Below are 9,070 nucleotides of genomic sequence, written 5' to 3' on the forward strand. Positions count from 1 at the left end.
TGGATATGACATGTCATTTATGTAAAGGAAAGTGAGCTACACACATGGTTGGAAGGGTTTAAAAGGCTCATTTTTATTGAGTTTAAAAGTTCAATTGACAAATGATTAAGTAGAAGGGTTCACAATACAAACATATACAAGTATAAGGGTCCACCACACCCTTTTGCCTATAATATTAGAACAAAAAATTACTTAAATACCTTGTGTGACTATTATTCTATATAAATAAAAATATAATAAGATAAAAGAGCAAAATAAATTAAGGAGTTGACCGAATAGATCTTGAAAAATACCCATGATAAATTTTTTTTGCATCAAACGGATATCCGAGGCAAAAGTTACAATCGTTTATAGTTTCACCAAATTAGAAATTGAAACTTGAAAATGTAGTTGTAAATTGGTGAAACTTCAAACGGTCATAACTTTGGCCTCTGATGTCCTTTTCAGGCGATTTTTTTTTGAATTTGGGTATTTTTTCGAGATCTATGAGACCAGAAGGTTTAACCGAGCCAATTTTTTGAAAAACGTCTTTTAACCCATTCAATTTTGAATTTCCCCCAATTTTGAAGAAAATTGTAATTCTTTATTGCTAAGAATCTGATAAAAGAAAATTGATTTTTGAGTTCGAAATACTTTGATAATGCATATGTGAATGTCAATTTTAATGCTAGATAATCAATTTTCTGATAAACAACATTTATCCCAAAAATTTTCAATTTCCCCTAATTTTGCATAAGATTTTTGTTCCTTAAATAGGTATGTGAAAAAGTTTTGATTAAACTTTTTATTTTTTAAAAATCAAAATATGGCAAAGCCTTTTATTAAATAGCAAAGTAACTACAAGAGAAACAAAGCAAATTTGGGCCTATTACCCAAATCCACTAATGAAACAACAAAAGCAAAATAAGGGCATAGGAATCCAGCCCATCAGATTCCCATCCTTTAAACACATCCCTCAAATATAGGGTTTCCTAAAACAATCCACCTCCACTCTTCTTTCCTTTCAACCCTTTCCATTTTTGCTATGTTTCGTCTTTGGATGATCAAAGGATTCCGTCTCCTGTTGCTGTGGATCATTTAACATTATGTTGTGGGATTCTTGCAAAGTTGGATTTGGATTTCAGCTTAGTAAGTGTGTCCTTTTCAGCTCTGCTCCATTTCCCTTTGTTTTTGCTTCTGACATTTTTGTTCATAGCTGAGTTCTTCGGTACAATGAGTTGCATTCTTCTAGTGATCCGTTAAAGCCATTTGGATGACTTATTCACTAGGTATTTTCACCTCATTAAACTCCTTTGTTGCCTTGTGCTTTACTAACTTGGTTCACTTCATTTCTCCAGGTGATGCTCGCCTGGGGTGTCTTGGTAACTGCCTTCCGTCACTTCCAAATGGTTAATAAGCGTTTCCTCCAGGTTCACTCGCCTGAACCTTGTACCCCCAAATTGCCGAGTCCTTATTGTTGACTGAGATAGCCATGTATATTTAGTATTTCACATCTTTTGTCGTAGCCTCCCCTTCCCCATTATCTCCTTAAGGAAGATATCCTTAAATATGGGCTTTGACTTTTATCACTATTTAAGATTCTCTTTCCGTGTGATTCAAAGCTATTGAAATCTTCATATCTGCAGGTCCCTGTTCTATTGCTTTGTTTGCTATGTAGTCAGCAAGTTGATTTCCCTCTCTCAAAATGTGTTGAAATGTATATTGTTTATCTTGTAAGCATGTTTTGATTTCTTCCACAATATCTGAAAGTGCCCATGGGGTGACCCATTTTCCTTTTAGCACTTTGCACATTAACATAGAATCAGTTTGAATAATGACCTGATTATATTGAGAGTTCTTGCAATGTTTGCTGGCTTCTAAAATTGCAACTGCTTCTGCCATAGTACTTGTTGTATTTTCAATCCTGGCACCTTTTGCAAATATAATGTCTCCATTCTCATCTCTTAGACAGTAGGCATATGAACTCAATCCATTTTGGAGTTGGAAATACCATTTTAATACATAAATGAAGTCCATTTTAATACCAGGCGTCGGCCGAGGCCTGCGCCCATCCGCCAGGCGACATAGGCTCAACACTGTTGGTCTTCAATGAGGAATTCCTAGTACACACTGCCCGTCGCTCCTACCGATTGAATAATTCGGTGAAATGTTTGGATCGCGGCGATATGGGCGGTTCTCTACCCGCGATGTCACGAGAAGTCAATTGAACCTAATCATTTAGAGGAAGGAGAAGTCGTAATAAGGTTTCTGTAGGTGAACCTGCGGAAATATCATTGTCAAAACCTACAAAGAAGAACGACTCGCAAACACATTTTAAACACTTGGGGGAGACGCGCGCTCGTCGTGCACCTCCCTCCCGTCCCCGGCGGGCGCGCTCGTACGCTCGTAGGGCGACCAACGAACCCTGGCATGGAAAGCGCCAGGGAATACTAAAATTGACAGCCCTCCCCTTGCGCCCCATTCGCAGAGTGTGCGGGGGGACGTGTGCTGCTATTTAAACACAAACGACTCTCGACAATGAATATCTCAGCTCTCGCATCGATGAAGAACATAGCAAAATGCGATACTTGGTGTGAATTGAAGAATTTCGTGAACCATTGAGTCTTTGATCGCAAGTTGCACCCGAAGCCATTGGGTCGAGGGGACGTCTGCCTAGGCGTCACACATCGCGTCGCCCCCTGCACACCGCAATGCATCGCGCGGGGCGGAAGCTGGCTCCCGTGCACCCCGAGCGCGTGGTTGGCCTAAATGCGAGTCCACATCGACTGACGTCGCGACAGGTGGTGGTTGAAACTCAACTCTCTCTTGTTGTCGCGGCTACAGCCCATCGTGCGTCCGGAGTCCCAGACCCTAACTGCGCCGACTAAGAATGACACTCCGACCCCAGGTCATGCGAGATTACCGTTGAGTTTAAGCATATCAATAAGCGGAGGAAAAGAAACTTATAATGATTCCCTTAGTAATGGCGAGTGAACCGGGAACAATCCAACCTTATAATCGGGCAACTCCGTTGTCCAAATTGTAGTATGGAGAAGCGTCCTCAGCGGCGGATCGGGCCCAAGTCCCCTGTTAGGGAGCACCAAAGAGGGTGAGAGCCCCGTTGTGTCCGGACCCTGTCGCACCACGAGGCGTTGTCTACGAGTCGGGTTGTTTGGGAATGCAGCCCAAATCGAGTGATGAATTCTGTCCAAGGCTAAATACGAGCGAGAGACCGATAGCGAACAAGTACCGCGAGGGAAAGATGAAAAGGACTTTGAAAAGAGAGTCAAAGAGTGCTTGAAATTGTCGGGAGGGAAGAAGATGGGGGCCAACGTTGCGCCCCGATCAGATGTGGAACGGTGACAAGCTAGTCTGCCGATTGGGGAATGGCAGACAACATCAGCGAAGACCTACACGCATCGAATGTGGCATGTGCGCATCGGCCGACTGACGTTGGCCAATGACAGGTAGCATTAACCAACGCCTGCACACATTAGACGTGACCTGTGCGCATTGACTGGGTGACATTGGCCGTGGCCTGCACGCATCGACCAGACGTCAATGGCCATTGCCTACGCGCATCAGCCAGGCAACATAGGCCGTGGCATACACGTATCAGCTAGTCGACATAGGCCGTGGCATGCACACATCGGTCGTGGCTTGCGCGCATCAGCCAGGCGACATAAGTCATGGCATGCGCATCGGTCAGGTGACATAAGCAGTGGACTGGCCACATCGGCCGTGTTCTGTGCACATCCGCCAACCGACGTCGGACGTGGCCTACCCACATTATCCGTGGCCTGCTCCATCGGTCAACCGACATCGGATGTGGCCTGCCCGCATCATCCGTGCCCTACACACAACTGTCAGTCGACATCGGACGTGGCTTGTCAGCATCTCTGTGGCCTGCACACATCGGTCAGCCGACGTCGGACGTGGTTTGCCAGCATCGTCCGTGGGATGCACACATCGGTTAGCCGACGTTGGACGTGGCCTGGCCATATCGTCTGTGGCCTGCACACATCGATTAGCCGACGTAGGATGTGAAATATCTTTTATTTGTACAAACATGTACTCTATCATTAGTTTCACATGTTTGGAAGTGTTTTCGAGCATTTTTATTTTTTTCGACTTTTATTCATTTTTTAATTTATTTTTACGGTTTATTATTTTTTACATCACATTTTAAAAATTAAAATTTACTAAATTGTTAGATTAAAGGTTACTATATTTATTGGTGAATTTTTTTATGTTAATTTTATATTTTTTGGCAAAAATGACGTTGGTATTCCGGGTCACCATGAAATCTCGTGGACTATACATACGAAAATCAGCAAAATAGGGGGTTTACTTACTCCGGGGCTTGTTTGACCTTGTAAATGGGCCATTTTGGCCGTGGTGATCAACTGGCTCCATAACTAAGGTCTCAACAGAGGTCCATGTAATTTTTTGGCAAAAATGATGTCGAAATTTTGGGTCAACAAAAAATCTCGTGGACTATAGTACACGAAAATTGGAAAAATGGGGGGTTTACCTGCTCCGGGGCTCGTTTGACCTTGAAAATGGGTCGTTTTTGCCGTGGTGACCAACTGGCTCCATAGCTAAGGTCTTAACAGAGGTCCATGTAAATATTTGGCAAAACTAACGTCGAAATTCTGGGTCACCATAAAATCTCATGGACTATAGCACACGAAAATCGGCAAAATGGGGGGTTTACCTGCTCCGAGGCTCATTTGACCTTGTAAATGGGCTGTTTTTGCCATGGTGACTAAGTGGCTTGGTAGGTAAGGCCTTAACGGAGGTCCATGTAAATTTTTGGCAAAAATGACAACGGAATTCCGGGTCACCATAAAAATCACGTAGACTATAGCACACAAAATCGGCAAAATGGGGGATTTACCTGCTTCAGAGCTTGTTTGGCCTTGTAAATGGGCCATTTTGGCCGTGGTGACCAATTGGTTCCATAGCTAAGGTCATAATGGAGGTCCATGTAAATTTTTGGCAAAAATGACGTTGCAATTCTGGGTCACCATAAAATTTTGTGGACTATAGCACACGAACATTAGTAAAATGGGGGGATTACCTGCTTCGGGGCTCGTTTGACCTTGTAAATGGGATGTTTTGGCCGTGGTTACCAAGTGGATCTATAACTAAGGTCTTAGCGGAGGTCCATGTAAATTTTTGGAAAAAATGACGTCATAATTCTGGGACACCATAAAATCTCGTGGACTATAGCACACAAAAATTAAAAAAATAAGGGTTTACCTGCTCCGGGGATTGTTTGACCTTGTAAATGGGCCGTTTTGGCCGTGGTGACCAACTAGCTCCATAGTTAAGGTCTTAACGGAGGTCCATGTAAATATTTATAAAAAATGACGTCGGATTTCCGAGTCAGCATTAAATACCGTGGACAATAGAACATGAAAATTGGCAAAATGAGGGGTTCACTTGCTCCAGGGTTCGTTCGACCTTGTAAATGGGCCGTTTTGGTCGTGGTGACCAACTGGCTTCATAGCTAAGGTCTTAACGGAGGTCCTTTCAATTTTTGGCAAAAATGACGTCGAAATTTTGGGTCATCATAAAATCCCGTGGACTATCGCTCACGAAAATTGGCAAAATGGGGGGTTTACCTGCTCCGGGGGTGTTTGACCTTGTAAATGGTCCGTTTTAGCCGTGGTGACCAACTGGCTCCATATCTAAGGTCTTAACGAAGGTCCATGTAAATTATTGGCAAAAATGACGTCGAAATTTTGGGTCACCATAAAATCTTGTGGACTATAGCACACGAAAATTGGCAAATTGGGGGTTTACCTGCTCCGAGGCTCGTTTGACCTTGTAAATGGGCTGATTTGGCCGTGGTGACCAACTGACTCCATAGCTATAGTCTTAACGGAGGTCAATGTAAATTTTTGGCAAAAATGACGTCCGAATTTTAGGTCACCAAAAAATCCTATGGACTATAACACACGAAAATCAGCAAAATGGAGGGTTTACCTGCTCCGAGGATCGTTTGACCTTGTAAATGGACCGTTTTAGCCGTGGTGACCAACTGGCTCCATACCTAAGGTGTTAACGGAGGTCCATGTAAATTTTTTTATAAAACGACTTCAGAATTAAAAGTCACCATAAAATCTCGTGGACTATAACACACGAAAATAAGTAAAATGAGGGTTTTATCTGCTTCGGGGATTGTTTGACCTTGAAAAATGACCGTTTTCGCCATGGTGACCAACTGGTTCCATAACTAGGGTTTTAACGGAGGTCCATATAATTTTTTTGGCAAAAATGACATCGAAATTCTGGGTCTCCATAAAATCTTGTGGACTATAGCACACGAAAATAGGCAAAATGGGGGGTTTACCTGCTCCGGGGCTCGTTTGACCTAGTAAATGGGCCATTTTTGCCGTGGTGACCAACTGGCTCCATAGCTAAGGTCTTAATGGAGGTCCATGTAAATTTTTATGGAAAATGACGTTGGAATTCTGGGTCACCATAACATCCCGTGGAGTATAGCATACGAAAATTAGCAAAATGGGGCTTACCTGCTCCGGGGCTCGTTTGATCTTTTGAATGGTCCGTTTTGGCACTAACTGGCTCCATCGCTATGTTTTAACGGAGGTCCATGTAAATTTTTTGGCAAAAATGACGTTGGAATTCCTGGTCACCATAAAATCACGTGGACTATAACACACGAAAATCAGCAAAAAGGGGGGTTTACCTGCTCTGGGGCTCGTTTAACCTTGTAAATGGGTCGTTTTGGCCGTGGTGACAAACTGGATCCATAGCTAAGGTCTTAACAGAGATCCATATAATTTTTTTGAATAAATGACATCGGAATTCAGGGTCACCATAAAATATCGTGGACTATAGCACATGAAAATTAGCAAAATGGGGGGTTTTGGCCGTTAGGGCCAACTGGCTCCATAGCTAAGGTCTTAACGAACGTCCATGAAAATTTTTGGCAAAATTAAGGTCAGAATTCTGGATCACCAAAAAATGCATGGACTATAGCACACGAAAATTGGCAAAATGGAGGGTTTACCTTTTCCGGGGATCGTTTGACCTTGAAAATGGGCCGTTTTAGCCGTGAGGGCCAACTGGATCCATAGCTAAGGTCTTAACGGACGTCCATGTAAAATTTCGGCAAAAATGAGTTTGGAATTTTGGATTACCAAAGCATCCTTGAACTATAGCACACGAAAACCAGCAAAATGAGTGGTTTACCTATTCTGGGGTTCGTTTGACCTTGAAAATGAGCCGTTTTGGCCGTGAGGGCCAACTGGCTCCATAGCTAAGGTCTTAACGAACGTCCATATAAATTTTGGCAAAAACAAGATCGAAATTTTGGATCACCAAAAAATATGGTGAACTATAGCACATGAAAATCGGTAAAATAGGGGGTGTACCTTCTCCGGGGCTCGTTTGATCTTGAAAATGGCCTGTTTTGGCCTTGAGGGCCAACTGGCACCATTGATAAAGTCTTAATGGATGTATACGAAAAATTTCGACAAAAAATAGATCAAATTTTTGGATCTGCAAAAAATCCATGGTCTATAGCACACGAAAATCTGCAAAATGTGGGGTTTACATGCTCCGGGGTTTGTTTGACCTTGAAAATGGGACGTTTTGGCCGTCAGGGCCAACTGGCTCCATAACTAAGGTCTTAACGGACATCCATGAAAAATTTCAGCAAAAATGAGGTCGAAATTTTGGATCACCAAAAAATACATAAACTATAACACATGAAAATCGGCAAAATGAGGGGTTTACCTTTTTCGAGGCTCGTTTGACCTTGAAATTGGGCCGTTTTGATCGTGAGGGCCAACTGGATCCATAACTAAGGTCTTAACGGACTTCTATGTAAAATTTTGGTAAAAATAAGGTAGGAATTCTGGATCACCAAAAAAGATGGTGAACTATAGCACATGAAAATCTGTAAAATAGGGGGTTTACTTGCGCCGGGGCTCGTTTGACCTTTAAAATAGACCGTTTTGGTCGTGAGGACCAACTTGATCTATAGCTAAGGTCTTAACGAACGTCCACAAAAAAATTCAGCAAAAATAAGGTTGAAATTTTGGATCACCAAAAAATCCAAGGACTATAGCACACAAAAATCGGCAAAGTGAGGGGTTTACCTGCTCCGGGGATCGTTTGACTTTTAAAATGGGTCGTTTTGGCTATGAGCACCAAGTGGCTCCATATCTAAGGTCTTAACGGACGTCCATGAAAAAATTCGGCAAAAATTATGTCGAAATTCTGGATCACCAAAAAATCCATGGACTATAGCACACGAAAATCGGCAAAATAGGGGGTTTACCTGCTCTGGGGCTCGTTTGACCTTGAAAATGGGTCGTTTTGACCGTGAGGGCCAACTGGCTCCATAGTTAAGGTCTTAACGGAGGTCCATGAAATTTTTTGGCTAAACTGAGGTCGGAATTCTGGATAAAAAAAAATCCATGGAATGTAGCAGACAAAAATTGACAAAATGGGGGGTTTACCAGCTCTAGGATCGTTTTACCTTGAAATTGGGCCGTTTTGGCCATGTGGGACAACTGGCTCCATAGCTAAGGTCTTAACGGACATCCATGTAAAATTTCAACAAAAATGTTGTCGAAATTTTGGATCACCAAAAAAGATGGTGAATTATAGCACATGAAAATCGGTAAAATAAGGGGTTTACCTGCTCCGGGGTTCGTATGACCTTGAAAATGGGCCTTTTTGGCCATGAAGGCTAACTTGCTCCATAGTTTAGGTCTTAACGGACTTCCACGAAAAATTTCAGCAAAAATGAGGTCGAATTTCCGGATCACCAAAAAATTCATGGACTATAGCACACAAAAATCGGCAAAATGGGAGGTTTACCTTTTTAGGGGATCGTTTGACCTTGAAAATGGGCCATTTTGACCGTGAGGGTCAACTGGCTCCATAGCTAAGTTCTTAACGGATATCCATGTAAAATTTCGGCAAAAATGAGGTTGGTATTCCAAATCACCAAAAAAGATGGTGAACTATAGCACATGAAAATAGGTAAAAATAGGGGGTGTACCTGGTCTGCGGTTCGTTTTACCTTTTAAATGGGCCGTTTTGGCCG

The 9,070-nt window shown here is 42.6% G+C and overlaps 1 protein-coding gene and 1 non-coding gene across 2 annotated transcripts; one reads left to right on the plus strand and one right to left on the minus strand.

The window, feature by feature from the left end:
* Positions 1 to 1,572: 1,572 nt before the first annotated feature.
* On the minus strand, positions 1,573 to 2,016 carry LOC125840322 (uncharacterized). Its single transcript, XM_049519281.1, has one exon. The coding sequence runs from the start codon at positions 2,014 to 2,016 to the stop codon at positions 1,573 to 1,575; it is 444 nt and encodes a 147-aa protein (XP_049375238.1).
* Positions 2,017 to 2,506: 490 nt separating this feature from the next.
* Positions 2,507 to 2,662, plus strand: LOC125840480 (5.8S ribosomal RNA). Its single transcript, XR_007443736.1, has one exon. It is a non-coding gene; the product is annotated as a 5.8S ribosomal RNA (ribosomal RNA).
* The last annotated feature ends 6,408 nt before the right edge of the window (positions 2,663 to 9,070 follow it).

The sequence above is a fragment of the Solanum verrucosum genome, unplaced genomic scaffold (assembly GCF_900185275.1).
Source record: "Solanum verrucosum unplaced genomic scaffold, falcon-dt-bn FXZP01000137.1, whole genome shotgun sequence".
Classification (NCBI taxonomy): Eukaryota; Viridiplantae; Streptophyta; class Magnoliopsida; order Solanales; family Solanaceae; genus Solanum; species Solanum verrucosum.

Coding starts and splice junctions, on each gene's coding strand:
- LOC125840322 (XM_049519281.1), bottom strand. CDS start 2,016: ATGGACTTCATTTATGTATTAAAATGGTATTTCCAACTCCAAAATGGA.